This window comes from Ovis aries, chromosome 18, assembly GCF_016772045.2.
Source record: "Ovis aries strain OAR_USU_Benz2616 breed Rambouillet chromosome 18, ARS-UI_Ramb_v3.0, whole genome shotgun sequence".
In the NCBI taxonomy this organism is placed as follows: Eukaryota; Metazoa; Chordata; class Mammalia; order Artiodactyla; family Bovidae; genus Ovis; species Ovis aries.
Window position 1 is genome coordinate 20456753 of NC_056071.1, and position 17329 is coordinate 20474081.

The following is a 17329-nucleotide window of genomic DNA, read 5'->3' on the forward strand; positions in this document are numbered from 1 at the left end:
CCTCCCTGTCCATCACCAACTCCCAGAGTTCACACAGACTCACGTCCATCAAGTCAGTGATGCCATCCAGCCATCTCATCCTCTGTCGTCCCCTTCTCTTCCTGCCCCCAATCCCTCCCAGCATCAGAGTCTTTTCCAATGAGTCAACTCTTCACATGAGGTGGCCAAAGTATTGGAGTTTCAGCTTTAGCATCATTCCCTCCAAAGAACACCCAGGCTGATCTCCTTCAGAATAGACTGGTTGGATCACCTTGCAGTCCAAGGGACTCTCAAGAGTCTTCTCCAACACCACAGTTCAAAAGCATCAATTCTTCAGCGCTCAGCCTTCTTCACAGTCCAACTCTCACATCCATACATGACCACAGGAAAAACCATAGAAGCAATCAACTAATGCCAGTTATAGTGGTAGCTATTGTACCATGAATTATATTTAGAGTTACTTATAAATAATAATTGTCAACATCACTGATATATTTTGTCAATCAGAAATATTCACTTTAACTTAGATTTTTGTAATAGTCTCCTAGCTGACCCTCTCCTTTTTACTCATATTCTCTCTTAACATCACTAATGATTTCTTGTTTCCCCAAATAGGTTTTAAGATCCTAGAGAACGGGTATCATGTATTAAAATCCTACAGGCCAGGATGGCCCTACAGGGCCAAATACTGGCCCTCCATGTCTATGGGGATGAGTTCACATCTCACAAGAGTGATTGAGGGGAAGAAGGAGCAACTCAAAAAATTAAAGGAAGAAGGGGAAGGGGAGCATATACCAAACCCATCATGAATTAATTTCTCATTTTTCTCCCCAGAACACTCCTGATTCTGTGCCTGCAGATAGTTTAGATACGGTAAGAAACTTTAAAGAATATCTCCAAAGAGATTTAACTTGCATGTTAGAAATTTTTATTTTGATTTTAAAGGTACCTTATATTAATAAAATATTCTTACCAGGGCATTGTTTTCAGATTCTCTGTGATTTGATCTTGTGCCTCATTGTCTTGAAGATGGCTCCCTATCCTTGAGGATAATTGACCCAAGTCATTTGTTCAGGGGTGGGTTTCCCTGAGATAGGGGCCCTACCGGTGTTTTCACATGGCCACGGACTTTTGTAAAATTGGAGAAAGTAACATGTTTTAACCATAATCACTTAAGACCACCACCATCTCTTCTCACTCAGACTTCCCCTCTGTCACAGTGGCCCCCAAACTGAGTTGTATTAGGTGGCCATAGGCACTTTGTATTCTCTTTCTTACAGAGACCCCTAAATCATATATACTTCAGGCCCCATAGAATCCAACTTGCCTCTGCCAATGTAAGCAGCCCAATCCACCAAACCGATGTTTGGGGGGTTTTGTTCTATTTTGGTGTTGGAGGTCACATTTGTATTGGGATACAGCAGAGCACAGACTGGCTTCCCTGGAGCTTCCTGACTCTGCCTCTGAGGCAAAGAGCACACCATGCTTTCCAGAGGCTTAGTTCTTGGGATTCAAGCCTATCAGAAGAGAAATGGTGAACTTCCACATGGAAGTCTCTCTCCAGAGGCCTTTCCTTTATCCCTTTTAAAATTACGTTTTGTCTCAAATTATACAAATGCTATGTGAACACATTGCTTTGGGAAGAACCAAGTAATGCAGACTCAGCAGCCCTCTCCAGAGATCATCACCGTTATTAGCTTGGTGTGTATTTTCTGTAGGCCTTTAGTATATAGTTTGATTTAGATATCAGTTTATTTTGAAAAATATACTTTCATTTTATGGGAATTTTCTTCTATATGAGTGGCATCATACTATATAGATTTTCTTATGAACTTGCATTTTTATACTAGCTAACTTATTGGCAAAGTTTTGCAATGTCAAACAAACCTACCTTGTTCTTTTGACATCCTCTGTTCTATTCCTACTAAAGATGTACCGTAGTTTATTTGGTTGTTCATCCATTGATGTTATTGAAGGTTTTCTTAACTTGTGGCTTGTATATAATGCAGTGAAAATCTTTGTAAACTCTTCTTTGTATACCTGAGTGCTTCTGAAGAATGTGTGCAATTTTAGTTTTAATATAGATCCTATTAAATTGTCCTCCAAAAATGACATAACAATTTACATTCATTCAATTTCTCCACAGCCTGGTTAACCTTACTTCCTTCAAATTTTGATATTTTAGTTTTCATTTTTGAAAATACTTCCTAACTTGCATTTTTTAACTTCTTTTTTAAAACCAGTGGATTATTTTTGAAGCATGTTATTTAGTGTCCAAATACTTGAGATGTTCTAGGTATCTTTTTTTTTTTTTTTTTGGTTTCTAACTGAATTCTGTTATGATCAGAGAACATACTTCATATAATTTGAAGCCTTTCAAATTCATTAAGACTTGTTTTATGCTCCAAATGTGGTTAATTCTGTTAAGTATTTTATGTGCACTTGAAAAGAACATGCAGTCGGTTGTCATTGGTCCAAGTTATTCAAGTCTTCTATATCCTTACTGCTTTCCCTTCTATATTCTTACTGAGTTTCTGTCTGCTTATCCTATCAATTACTGAGGGAAGAGTGTTGAAATCTATGAGACTGTATATTTATTTCTGCTTTCACACTAAGAATTTTTGCTTCATGTGTTTTGAAGCCCTGTTATTAATGGCAAGAAACATTTAGAATTTTATATCCCCTTGAGAATTGACCATTTTATCTTTATCCAATGACCCTTTGATCTCTGGTAACATTTTTTGCTCAGAAATCTATCTTGTCAGATATTAATGTAGCCACCTCAGCTTTCTTTTGATTAGTTTATAAGATACATTTTTTATATACTTTAAAAATTTTTATATTTAAGATAAGTTTCTTTTAGATAGCATATCACTAGGTCTTGCCTTTTTAATCCAATCTATCAAACTCTACCTTTTAATTGGGGTGTTTAGGCCATTTAGGCCATTATATTTAATGTGATTTTTGATGTATTTATATCTAAATCTACCACTTTCTGTTTAGTTTCTATTTGTTCCACCTGTTTTTCTTTCTTTTTCTTCTTTTTTCACCTTCTTTTGAAATGAGTGTTTCTAATGATCCTGTTGTATCTCCTTTGTTGGCTTATTATCTGTGCTTTTTCCTTATTGTAGGATATGAACATTTCTTTTAGAGGAGATGTTAAGTTGAGTCTTCCAGTTCAAATAATGAAAATCAAACCACCCAAACCGATTACAGGTACGTATAACTCCATGAATACTGTCTTTCCTTTTGCCATTGATTTCTTAGTTTTTTTTTCTTTCTCTGTCTTTCTCCACATTTTTCATTTATTAGCAGCAATATCTGATTTACAAGTTATAGGCTCTGGGACCTAAAGATTAAAAATATAAATGTTACAAGGATATAATTAACTAAACGAATTGGGACATCAGGAAGGAGACACCTTTCCCGAGTGCTGGTGGGGTTCGCTCATTCCTACATTCCTGTGTTACTTCATTCAGCAGTATTTGCTGAGGGCCAATAATGCACCAGGCACAAAGATGAGTAAGACACATCTCCCGTGCTCTAGAAGCTGCTGGTGAACAAAGGGAGAATCGGAGGAAACCATCATAGGAGGAGTCGATTAAGTGCAGCTGTAGGGAACATCTAGGGCCATAAAAACATAGAGGAAAGAGTGGCTAACTCTGCCCGGGGAATAGGCACAGGCTGTTTCAGAAGAAGGAACATTTGAGAAGGTTTTAAGAATTCAGTGGGAGTTGGCTAAGAGGACCAGAGGGGAAGTCCACACTTTAGACAGAGGACATACAGTCTATCCTCTCAATATTCACACATGACCTTGGAGATATACCTACAAGGATGTTTACTGCAGTCCTATTTATAGAGGCATAAGACTAGTGAGGTAAATCTGGTACACTCAGAGTACTTTGCAGCCATTAAAAGCAAAAAGACAAATGCAAAAGGCCAAGAACAGACGATTCACTTTCACAGAAGAACATGGTGATATGATTTCTCCATCAAGATTTATTACAAAGTCACAGTAATTAAAACAAGGTAGAAAAAGAGGTGAGTGACTGATAGATGGAAACATATATATAAAATATACAGAGAGAGTCTGGATATGGACCATTCATAAGTCTCATGTGTTCTATATATATAAAACATAGAAATAGTTAATAGAATAGAGTAGATTTAAAGATTAGATGAAAAACACAGGATCAAGAGGGCAGGACAGAGTTAAGCCGAAATGGACCCTTGCTGTCTGATGAAGGTGGTGGTACAGAGCAGTGAATGGTCATTTCAGTAAGTGGTGCTGGTTGTCCATATGGCCCCTGCCTCACATGATATACAAAATTAAATTCCAGATGAATCATAAAAGTTAATATGAAAGATAAAGCAATAAAACTTTTAGAAAATAATATAAGGCAATATCTTTATGACCTCTGGGTAGGGAAAGACTTTTTAGACCAAAGACAAAAAGTACTTTTGATAAAAGAAAAGTTGATAAGTCTGACTATATTAAAATTAAGGACTTCTAATCATCTAAGTACATCATTAACAGCATGAATGAGCAAATTATGTATTGGGAAAAGGCATTTTCAAAACACATAAGACTTATGAATGGTCCATATCCAGACTCTATTAAGAATTCCTACAGATAGTTAGGAAAAAGACAGGTAATTTGGTATAAAATAGGTAAGAGATTATTCAAATGGCCAATAAACATATGAAAAGACGTTCAGCATAGTTAGCTATCAGGGAAAGGCAAATTAAAACCGTAATGAGAGAAGGAAAAAAAACATAATGAGATACCACTTAACACGTACCAGGATGGCTGAAATTAAAAGATATAGATTATAAACAGATCTGCACACGCACTGCAGGGTGTTTTTCTAACAAAAGGAGTAAGGAATAATTCTGCTAATAAAAAACAATGATGATATTGTTTAAAAATAAATAAATAAAAGATATTGATCATACCAAGTTGGTGAGGATGTGAAACAATCAAACCTCCCATACATAGATAGCAATGAAAATCAGTACAACCACCCTGGAAAACAATTTAGTGTTAGTGTTAAAGAAAAGTTACATCCTCTGACCCAGCATTTACACTGGGTAACCAACCATATCAGTTTGTCTGGGACTAAGGGATTTCCCTGGACATGGGGCTTTTGGTGCTAAAGCTAGGAAACTCCTGCACAAACCAGAATGAGTTAGTCACCCTGCTTCTAGATGTATACCTGATTGGCTTGAAAGTAAAGGTATTTCAGGAAGAATGTACAGGAATAATAGTAATGGCATGATTTCCAATAACCACAAACCATGAAACAACTGAAAATCCATCAACAAAAGAACATGTAAATAAACCTTAATATATGTATATATTTTCCACCCAATGGAATACTATACAGCAATGAAAAGGAACAAACCACAAATATACACAACAAAATGGATAAATCTCACAATATTAAGCAAAAGAGGGCACATATAGAATCGACACTGTATAATTCCACTGTGTACAGCTCAAAAATCAGGCAAAACAAAGCTGTAGTGTTTAGATGCATATTTAGGTAGCATAAAAGTAACATAAATGTCATGAAGTAACATAAATGTCATGAAGCGATTACCTAAAAGCCAAGAGAATTGTTGCTGCTTTTCTCAGGAGGTTATGACTGGAGCAGGGCCCTTGGGAAGCTTTTAGTAGGGAGATGTGATAATGCGTTTCTTGACCTCAGGAGAGACAGATGTTTTCTTTAGCAAAATTTATTAAGATGTATTTAAAGGAAAAGATACATTTTTATGCTCCTTTCTGAATGTGTTATGGTTCACAACAAGGAAAGGGTTTAATAAATGCAAATAAGCAACAAACAGTGAAGAAGATCTATAGTACTAAAATAAAGAGATCTCCTAAGATATTTCATTAAATCAAAATGCAAAACAAACCAAAAAAACAAAATGCAAGAGGTGTAGGATATGACAGCAATTCTCAAACTTTAGCTGGATCAGACTCACTTGGAGGATTTATAAAAACCCAAATTGCTGGGCCCTACACACAGTGTTTCTGTTTCATTTCTAACCCTGCTGATCTGGGACCACATTTCAAGAACTGCTAGTTAGTATATGTTATCATTTGTCTTAAAAAATACATACAAATGTACATGTAATACATATAATGATATATATTATACTATATACATTATATAATGTACTAATATGCTGCCATCTGGGGCTTCTCTGAGGGCTCAGATGGTAAAGAGTCTAACTGCAGTGCAGGAGACCTGGGTTTGATTCCCTAGGTCAGGAAGATTCCCTGGAGAAGGAAATGGAAACCCACTCCGGTATTCTTGCCTGGAGAATCCCATGGACAGAAGAGTTTGGTGGGCTACAATCCAGGAGGTCACAAAAGAGCCGGACACAACTGAGCGACTAACACACACATGCTGCCATCTAGAAGGGGTCTGTTTCTAGAAAGTTGTACAAGAACAGATAACAGTGGTTGCCTCTGGAGAATGGGACTTGGGGCCCTGTGGGACCTCCTGGGAACCTCTTCTGAAAATTAGGGTTCATGCCCAGAAAGTAGATCGCCTAGGTTTACTGTGGGTCTGCATGCTCAGTCACTCAGTCTCGTCTGACTCTTTGCAACCCCATGGACTATAGCAACACCAGGCTCTTCTGTCCAGGAGATTTCCCAGGAAAGAATACTGGAGTGGGTTGTCATTTCCTCCTCCAGGGGATATTCCCAACCCAGGGATCGAACCTGTGGCTCCTGCATTGGCAGGTGGATTCTTTACCACTTGAGCCACCTGGGAAGTCCTCACTGTGGGTTTAGGAGCAGATGAGAAAGAAGGAAATGAAAGGTTATTGGGAAGGAGAATGATAAAAATGATTGGCAGAGAAAGGAGAATTTTTAAAGGAAGGCATCTGGATCAGTGTAAGCAGAGGAGGAGGCTGGGATTGTGTATTGAGGGCCCTCAGCCACGGCTGAATAGTGCGAGTGACTGGAAGGTTTGGGGCCTTGCCTGGCTGGAGAGACAGCAATGGTGATCTAAGGTCTCTAGTGACACTGCGAAATTTCCCTGGCCTCTGGAGATTCTGTAGTCTGGAAACAGGAAACAACAGCAGGATGGAGATGGAGGAGTGGGAGGAGGGGGAGCAGCTGCCCTTCACCTGTGCTCCGTGAGCCAGTGGAGTAGGAGGGAGGCCAGGAGAAGGCTGAACACCTGGGCAGAGGAAGCACAGATTTCTGAGGAAGAGGGATTCTGCAGGAAACCAGGAAGCACAGAGGAGGAGGGAGAAACAGGAAGGAGGATGTCAGATGGTTTAACCAATGCTGGGATATTTTCAACCTAGGTACCACATTTAAGAGCCCCCTGGAAGCTTTTGCAAAGATAGCGGGTTGCCGCGGGCTGGGCTCTGGGCAGAATCACTATATCAAGGCGAGCCAGTGGGAGAAGCGGGAGGCAATCTTAAAAGCCACCTACAAGAAGTACCTGGATGGGGAATGGGAGCCTGAACCTGTCAGGTGAGCCTGGAGGTGGGGGATGTGGGAGTGAGGCCAGAACGACACATCCCTGGCAGCTTCTCCTCTGTGGGCACATGCAGAAATCAACCCAAGGGCCTGAATTAATTCAGAGTCTCAAAGCTCTTGATGGTTTGGGGGACTTCTCTGAGAACTTCAGCAAAATCTTGAAAAGCTGGATGGAGGTTGTTTAAATATAATTAGAACAAAGGATGACAACATAGATTTTTTAAATATAAATTTATTTATTTTAATTGGAAGCTAATTACTTTACAATATTATACTGGTTTTGCCATACATTGACATGAATCCGCCACGGGTATACACATGTTCCCCATCCTGAACCCCCCTCCCACTTCCCTCCCCATCCCATCCCTCTGGGTCATCCCAGTGCACCAGCCCTGAGCATTCTGTATCATGCATCGAACCTGGACTGGTGATTCATTTCACATTTGATATTATACATGTTTCAATGCCATTCTGCCAAATCATCCCACCCTTGCCCTCACCCACAGAGTCCAAAAGACTGTTCTATACATCTGTGTCTCTTTTGCTGTCTCACATACAGGGTTATCGTTACCATCTTTCTAACTTCCATATATATGCGTTAGTATACTGTATTGGTGTTTTTCTTTCTGGCTTACTTCACTCTGTATAATAGGGTCCAGTTTCATCCACCTCATTAGAACTGATTTAAAAGAAGGAATAGGCATCCATGCAGATGAAAAGTAGTTTTAGATTTCTTTTTGGGGGATGGGGTGGGGGCCATGCAGTACTGCTTACAGGATCTCAGTTCCCTGACCAGGGGTTGAACCCAGATCATGGCAGTCAAAGCACCAAATCCTAACCACTAGACCACCCGGGAACTCCCTATTTTATAATTTTTTTGTATGATAGCATCTCCTTTAAAAAAAAATTGTTTTCCTGATTGTCTAGACAACACAGATGATCCTAGAGAGAAAAAGAAAATTGACCACTAATAACATTTTCCTCCACTTCCATCTAGTCTTTCTAAATGTAATACATTAATGTGTAATTGTTAAAACACGCTACTTTCTAATCTTAGTGAGCAGCTAGGCCTCAGTGATTGTAAAACTTGAGCCTGAGTCCTTGAAGTATCTGGTGGAGCAGGTTCAGCAGGCAACTTTCCTCATAACTATTGTAGGTCTCAGAAATGTTCTTGCTTCACATGGGGAGTGAAACCTCTCATCTTACCGTCATGTGGACCTGAATTTTCTCACTTCCCACAAAGTCCCAGGGCTAGCTAGGCCCTAACAGAAACTAAAAAAAAAAAAAAGTACCAACTTAGTATACCCGGGATAGGAGCATTTACACACTTCACCCAAGTCTGATCATGAAGGGGTCCTCCCCCAGGGCAGGAATGGCTCTGTGCATACTGGGTGCTCTTCCTGGCCTGGGCGTAACTCCCACCACTCTGCCTGTCCAACCCTCGCCAAACTCCAAGGGTCCACACCCACCAGGACCAGCGCATAGAATATGATTTGCTTCATGGCCCTGAACGCCCTGGAAGGTCCTTCTGAACTACTTACTTCTGGTCTTAATACTAAGACGCTGCCAGCACTTCTCTTTGCCAAGGAGTCCGCCACGGCTCTGACCAGTGTCTCTTTCTTTCCCAGTATGGCTACGTTCTACTTCCTCCTTCCCAGTCGCGTAATCCCAATGCCCGCGGGAGTCAAGAGATCCCCAGGTAAAGGAAGAGGAAGCAGCTGGTCATCCCGGGGGAATGCCCAGCAAGCCCTCCTAGAACACACCCTGCCTGCTGGGAGGGACTGAGGTGGAAAGTGGGTTGCCAGCTGCAGCTTAATGGTTTCTAGTTACACCTGTGACCCGAGCCCAGATTCCTTGATGATGGACGCTGGCACCGTCTTCAGGGTGTGAGCTGCCACAGAGGACGGTGTGCACACATCCTGCCAGGCTGCTTCTAGGTTTTTGTTGTTGATCAGTCTTTTAAGTCACGTCCGCCTCTCTGCAACACTATGAACTGCAGCATGCCAGGCTTCCCTGTCCTTCACCATCTCCTGGAGTTTGCTCAAACTCACATCCATTAAGTCAATGATGCCATCCAAACATCTCATCCACTGTCACCCCCTTCTCCTGCCCTCAATCTTTCCCAGCATCAGGATCTTTTCCAATGATCGGTTCTTCACATCAGGTGGCCGAAGTATTGGAGCTTCAGCTTTCGCATCAGTCCTTCCAATGAATATTCAGGGTTGATTTCCTTTAGGATGGACTGGTTTGATCTCCTTGCAGTCCAAGGGACTCTCAAGAGTCTTCTCCAGCATCAGTTCTTTGGCACTCAGCCTTTTTTTATGGTCCAACTCTCTGGATATGAATTCCTTTCTGTAGAAGATGTTAGTGAAAACACTGATAGCCTAGTGGACAGGAATTTATCTAGAAGATGTGAAAGCAGCTGAGGGGTAGTAGTGACCATCCTCCCTGCGCAGGAAGATGAGTTGGCCCCAGGAGCAGCCCTCCTGGGGGTGCCCAGCCCCTCAGCTGGTAGCTCACCCCTCAGTTGGGTGCTGCCCATTGGCACAAACCATTTCAAACTGACCTCCTCCTGGGCAAACCCCTCCACCCAAATCAAAGTCCACCCAGACCCCTTCCATGACGCCCCTTTCCTCTCTTCTTTCCCAGGGCTAGCCTGTGCCCTTGGTGTACACTGGACCGATCATCACAACTTCTTCTTCTATTCACTTAACCGGACGCTGAAGGATAAAGTTGGTACTTTACTGCTGGGATGGGAGTCGCCTAAGCTCGGGGCTCTCAGATCGTGTCCTTCTTCAGCTTAGCCAAGAGCACGTGACTGACAGTCCCGTGGCTTTTAGGGGACCAGAGCTATGCAGACAGAGTGGGTGGCTTGCTAGCTGTGGTGTAACCCCAAGGCTGTGTCTCTGATCTGTCATGTTTCTTAAAGATGATGTCCACGGGGACAGAGCCCCGTCTGGCTTACAGGGCTCCTTAGGCAGTGAGGGTAAAAAAAGAGGGGGCTTGGTTCCAGCATGTGTCTGCAATCAGTGTGGTTTCAGGCCAGTCACTTGATGCCCCGATCCCCTGTTTTCTCCTCCAAAGCAGAAAACCACTCAGTTACACCATCCTTGCGTACTGCACGCATTAGTCGTGAATAGCAAAATCCAGTTTCTCTACGTGAAGGTTCTTTTGAAGTTGAAAGGCACTTAAGAAATATGAGTGGTGGTGATTTGTTTTTGACAAACTCAGGGAGGCAGTTCCACAAGCAAATTCACTTTGTGTGGATTCCTTGAGCTAACACTATGCTGTCCTTCAGAGTTATACTCAGAAGTAATGTTTAAAAACTCACAAAGGAAGACTTTCTTTCCTGCCATCCCTCTCCCAGGAAACCTGGCTTCTAATCTCCACTTCTGTACTGACTGGCTCTTGTGACTTTGGGCAAGTCACTTGTTTCTCTGCCTTATTCTGCTCATCTGTAAAATGTGGGTTCTAATAGGACCCACCTCATAGGATCCCTGTGAGAATTAAATGAAATAAAGCCCGTAAAGTGTCCGCTCCAGTGCTTAGCACCTAGTAAGTAGTCATTCAGTGTTCCTGCTCATGCTTAGTCACTCAGTCCTGTGGGACTTTTTGCAATCCCATGGACTGTAGCCCTCCAGGCTCCTCTGTCCATGGGATTCTGCAGGAGAATACGGAGGTGGATTGCCATTTCCTTCTCCAGGGAATCTTTCCAATGCTGAGATCAAACCCATGTCTCCCGCTTGGCAGGCGGATTCCTTACCACTGACCCACCGGGGAAGCCCCGATCCCTGTTAACTGTAGTATAATAATCATATAACTTGTTATATTATCCTGAGGAAGGAGACAGCATGGCACAGACAGGAGAGAGATGGTGAGTCCAGACAGGCAGACCAGTCTGGGTCTCAAGTCGTCCGGGTGGCGGTGATGGGTGGGGACCGGGGTCCGGGGACGGCCTGGTGAGCAGCGTCCTCCCCTCTAGACCCCGAGGGCGTGTGGCCGTGCGCCGCGCCCATCGTGGTGTCTCAGCTCAGTCCCTGCTCTTCCTACCTGGTGCTGGCCTGCGAGGACGGCGTGCTCTCGCTCTGGGACCTGGCGCAAGGTAAGCCGCGCCCCGCACTCCCCCGCTGCGCCTCCGTTACACACCCTGACCTGCCCGGGCTAACACTTCCTCCCTTCCGCGCCAGTGCTGACTGGTCCCCGTCCTTGGGTTTGGTTCCCACACATATTTAGAAGGGGTCCTTCTGAAGGGGGCTCCCTTCTCCCCGTGGGCGTTGGCTAGGAATCCCTTTCTGTAGGCAATGTTAGTTAAAACACGGACAGCCTAGTGGACAGGCTGCCTTCACTCTGAAGGATGCTCGCTGCCTGGGTTTTGTTTGGTTTTTCTTCTGGTTCTGCTGGGTCTTTACTGCAGCACACAGGCTTCTCTAGGTGCCCCGCGGGCTGTGGGATCTTAGCTCCCTAACCGGGGATCAAACCCCACATCCCCTGCTCTGGAAGGTAGGTTCTTAGCCACTGGACCACCAGGGAAGCCCCTCAGTGCTTGGTTTTGCCTCCTGTGCCTCACACACTCGCTGGTCACAGACCTCGGGCTCATGGCTGCCTCCCTCTGCCCCTTGCCTGACCTGCTCGTGCCCTCCCTTCCTCCAGGACTCACTCTTGGAGTTGTGGCTCTTCCTGAAAATTGCTTCTGCCAAAGCATCCACTTCCTGAAATACTTCCTAGTCCACAAAGGACAGAATGTGTATCCCGAGGGCTTAGTGAAATGCCACATGAAATGTGTGGTGCTGTGTACAGACGCGTCTCTCCATCTGGTGACAGCGTCCGCGATCCAGAACTCCACCATCAGTCTCCTGGTGGAGAGGTGGGTGGTTGGGGGAAGGGCGAGGTACATGATCTGCCAGACATAGTGCCCTATTTAATAGTAAAAAACTGAAACAACCTCTCAGACTAGAGTTCACTTTTCCTCTGGTCATCACTGTCTCAGTGAGCTTCTCAGAATCACTAAACTCTTTTATTGGGTTGGCCAAAAAGTTCATTGGGGTTTATTTTCTGTAACATTTTATGGAAAAACACGAATGAACTTTTTGGCCAACCCTATACATGTGGAGATATATATATATATATGAGTTCTATGTATATAAATTGTGTGTTGGCACAAATGACATCTTTCCTATCCCACGTGACCAAGAAAAGGGTCATTTTTGCCAAAATATTGTTTGTAATCAGTTTCTACAAAGGCCTCCCTCTTTTAAATTGTGAAATATTTTATGCATGCAAATAACCTGTATAGTATGCGTGAGGGTGTGTATTTAGCATACATATGGGGCGAGGGTGGGAACGCCACTGTCCCTATCACCAAGCTTGAGAAATAGATCATCTCCAGTTCAGTTAAGGCTCTCTGTGTGCCTCTCCTGGATCACATCCTTCTCTCCTCCACCTCAAAAGTGGTTGTTGTTCAGTCGCTAAATTGTGTCTAACTCTCTGCAACCCCATGGACTGCAGCATGCCAGGCTTCTCTGTCCTTCACCATCTCTCAGAGTTTGCTCAAAGTCATGTCCATTGAGTCAATGATGCCATCCAACCATCTCATCCTCTGTCATCCCCTTCTCCTCCTGCCCTCAATCTTTCCCAGCATCAGGGTCTTTAATGAGTCGGCTCTTCACATTAGGTGGCCAAATTATTGGAGCTTCAGCCTCAGCATCAGTCCCTCCAATGAATATTTAGGGTTGATTTTAATTATCTATTGCTGCATATAACAAACCACTCCACAATTTAGTGACTTAAGGAAACAGTTACCATTTAGCCTCTGATGCTGTAGGTCAGCACTTGGGGCAGGGCTCAGTTGGACAGTACCTGCTCTGGGCTTGCCTTGACTCTCACAGATGCCCATGGGCAAGGGGCCGACTAGCGGGGCTTACTCACATACAGGCGGCTGTTAGCTGGTGGCCAAGGCACTCCTCCTTGCAGCCTCTCCTGCAGGCTGTCTCAGGCTCCTCAGTAAACCTCAGGGCTCCCAGCCACCGTTGAGGCTCACTGAGGCTTTCCAAGCCTTGTGCACTGCTTGTGTTACACTGGACACAGCATGTCATCTGGCTATGCGCACATTTAAGCAGTGGAAAAGCAGACTCCACATTTTCCCCCTTGATTGATTTATTTTTAATTGAAGGATAATTACAGTATTGTGTTGGTTTCTGCCATACATCAACGTGGATCAGCCATAGGTATACATATGTCCCCTCCCTCGTGAGCCTCCCTCCCACCTCCCATTCCATCCCACCTCTCTAGGTTGTCACAGAGCCTTGGTTTGAGTTCCCTGAGTCATACAGCAAACTCCCAGTGGCTCTCTATTTTATATACCCTAGTGTATATGTATCCGTGCAAACCTCTCCATTCATCCCACCCTCTCCTTCCCCACCCTGTGTCACAAGTCTGTTCTCTTTGTCTGTGTCTCCATTGCTGCACTGTAAATAGGTTCATCAGACCATCTTTTTAATTCCATATATATGCATTAATGTACAATATTTGTTTTTCTCTTTCGGACTTACTTCACTCTGTATAATAGACTCCACCTTTTTTTAAATGGGAGTTACTGCCAAATATTATGTCTAATTTTTTTCAATCTACCACAATGTTTTCCTAAATTCATCATTTCTTTGTTTTCCTTCAAGAATTAACCACATTCATATGAGTGTATCTCCAAGCCATATACAGTCTAGCTGCGCATATTTTAGCTATATAGTATCCCATCATATAATGTAACGCAATTACTTAAGCACTCTCCCACCAATGGATATTTAGATGGTACCTCCTGATGCTTCTAGAGAAGAACTTGTCTGTATTGGATATAGGTATATGCCTAGGAGAGGATGGCAAAACTTGAAAGCTCCCCGAGTCTGGATGTCTGTATGTCTGTTTGCTACAGGCCGGTGAAGTACCTGGATGAAGCCATCTGTGCTGTGGCCCCGGTCCAAGCCTTACCTGGCATGGTAGGTTCCTCAGGCCCCTCATTCTTCTTTAGTGAATGTGTTCATTATTCCTTCTCAAAAATCTCTGCTGAAGGCCTGTTGTGTGCTGGGCACTAGAGCAGCTTTGGGCACAGATTGGGAGGAGAAAGCCCCTGCCCTCGTGGAGCTCCCAGTTCAGTGGGGAAGACAGGTGAGCCCCGGCAGGCGGCTTCTTTACCGCTGCTGCCACAGCTCCACAGGAGCAGACACCCGCTTTCCTGCTCCCCCCGAACGGCTCCAGCTGGGTCCAGAGGCTGGGTGCCCAAGGTGAATAAATTCCCCATTTGTTTTTTATTTCTAGCTGCCTCTCTTATTTCACACTGGGATGAGTGGCAGACTGGAGAAGTCCCCACTCACCCTCTCTGCTCCCCAGGTGCTGACCTTTTCCAGAGACGGCTCTGTGCTCCTCATGGACGTGGCCAAGCCGCAGATCGTCTGCTCCTTTGCTCTCCCCAGATCCTACCCCCTGGCGGCCCCCTGGAACCCAGTGCTTGTCATGTCTTTACACCACCCGGGTTTCCTGCTCCGAGGTACGGAGGGGGCCCGTGAGGGCTGCTGCCCAGACCTGCGGCCTGCTGACCACCCCCAGCTCTCTCAGTCCTCGCATAAAGCTAGGGTGACCCCGTCCAGTCTCCTCCCCACTCCTCATCCCAGCCCCCCCCCGGGCCAGGACACCGCCACTCAGTCCTCACTGGCGCTTAGATAAAATGCTGGGCAAGTCTCCCGTCTGGACTCCTGCTGCTCCAGGTCAAGTGAGGCCCTCTTAGCCCAACCCCAGTGATCCAGGCTTTGTAAGCAGAGAGCAGCCCCCTCGCACCCACCCTGACCGCAAGGTGCATGGAAAAGGTAATCACTGTAACAGAACACCATGTTCCTGTTTCATCCCAGGAGACCATCCAGATGAAATTGGATCTGCCAGCAAAGCTGAAGACACCCCAAATTCTATTTTCTATTTTAATTTTGAGGACTACCCACTCCTAGAAAACTTGTCAAGAAACTGCACCATTCCTCAAGCTAGCATATTGGACCACCCGACATTTGCCCGGGCACTGCCCCTGGAGGAGAGATGCGAGAAATTCTTCCAAAAGAGGTAAAGTTCTGGGTCTCTGCACCGGGGGTGGTCTCTGGACCATGGAATAAGTAGTTTGCTTGATCATAAGATCCTTTTTGGCATTTAAACCCCACTGAGGTTGGAAGAAAAGGAATAATGAATTCAGGCTGGTAGAAAAGAAAGGCTTCAAGCTGGTGTTTTCTTCCTGTCAAGGCTGTGTTTTTCTTGTTGCTTTTTCAATTCTTTTTTTTTTTTTTTAAAGTCAATTTGGATTATCAGACATGATCGTCTAAGACAGGGGTTGGCAAATGACAGCCAGATTTGGCCCACTGCCTGTTTTTGTGACTAGAATTTCACTGGAAAACACCACGCCCACTGCTTTATGTCTCATCTGCTTATATAAGAGTTACAGAGGAGCTGAGCAGCTGCAGCAGAGACGCTATGACCCACAAAGCCTAAATCACTTCCTAGCTGGCCTTGTTGAGATGTTTGCCAGCCCCTTGTCTGAGCCCCCTTTCCTTTCTCCATCATCCATAGAAACCATTACGTGACACACCTCTCCTCTTTCCCCATTTGTAACCCCCAGCTCCAAGGGGACTCTGCTTGTGTTCCTTCCTGCTATAAAAGCATCACTAATGGTACGCAGTCCATTCTGAGAAAGCAGGGGTCTCTCTTTTTTTAAAAATTTCATTTATTTACTTATTTATTTCTGGCTGCTCTGGGTCTTCCTTGCTGCACACGGGACTTTCTCTAGTTGCGGTGTGAGGGCTTCTCATTGCCGTGGCTTCTCTCGTGGTGGAGCACGGGCTCTAAGCGCATGGGCTTCGGTAGTTGCAGTCCCGGGCTCTAGAGTGAGTGCTCAGTAGTTGAAGCCCGCGGGCTTAGTTGCTCTGAGGCATGTGGAATCTCCCCTGACCAGGGATCAAATCTGTGTCCCCTGCATTGGCAGGCAGATTCTTAACCACTGGATCACTGGACAAGTCCAGCTGGGGTCTCTTCTAATCCATCCACAACATTATATTGGATAATGAAGGATGTGTGATATTTTTTCTTTGTATTTTTCCTATTTGCAACTTTTCTACCCAACATATGGATGTTTTGGAAAATTTCAAACAATGGCTTTAAAAAGAAAGTCGAGAGAATGAGGTTGGGTCATGGCTGTAGTGGGGCCATTTTCCTAGATTGAGGGAGATTCCTGGTGCTCTTGCTTGATAAGGCTTCCTGGTGCTCTTGCTTGATAAGGCTCCCCTTTCTGTCCTCTCTGTCTAACCCCCTCCTTTCACTGGCCCAGGAAGAGTGAGCCTTCCCACTTCACCCAAAATCCAACTGACTGCCCTCCCCGTGGGAAGGGACCAGAGGCCAGTGGCTCCAGCTCCGGGCAGCTCACCTCCTGCCTGGCAGCCGAGGACCTGAGCAACTCATGATGCCTTAGCCCCTGACCATTTCCTCCCTCAGTCAGGGCGCAGGTGGACATTACCACTCAGACATCTGCTTAACTAACCCTGCTTAGCCTGATAAGTTTGCTCCTCATGTAGCGCTACTACCATAACAGAGTAATTACCCACTGAAAAAATGTTACTCATTATTTCTCAGTTTTATGTTATTGTTCAGCTGCTCAGTTGTGTCTGACTCTGCAACCCCATGGACTGCAGCACACCAGCCTTCCCTGTCTTTCACCATCTCCCAGAGTTTGCTCAAACACATGTCCGTTGAGTCAGTGATGCCATCCGGCCATCTCATCCTCTGTTGCCCTCTTCACCTTCTGGCCTCAATCTTCCCCAGCATCAG

The 17329-nt window shown here is 44.5% G+C and overlaps 1 protein-coding gene across 3 annotated transcripts in view; it reads left to right on the plus strand.

Moving 5' to 3' along the window:
• Positions 1–17329, plus strand: part of WDR93 (WD repeat domain 93) — a 49412-nt gene that overhangs the window by 25298 nt on the left and 6785 nt on the right. For all 3 annotated transcript variants that reach the window (XM_012098459.4, XM_004017750.5, XM_060401389.1), the window contains 10 exons: positions 814–852; positions 3111–3195; positions 7306–7477; positions 9112–9182; positions 10133–10219; positions 11466–11585; positions 12134–12347; positions 14409–14472; positions 14864–15020; positions 15379–15580. In XM_012098459.4, coding sequence (XP_011953849.3) covers positions 814–852; positions 3111–3195; positions 7306–7477; positions 9112–9182; positions 10133–10219; positions 11466–11585; positions 12134–12347; positions 14409–14472; positions 14864–15020; positions 15379–15580 — 1211 coding nt within the window. The remainder of the gene's footprint in view (positions 1–813; positions 853–3110; positions 3196–7305; positions 7478–9111; positions 9183–10132; positions 10220–11465; positions 11586–12133; positions 12348–14408; positions 14473–14863; positions 15021–15378; positions 15581–17329) is intronic.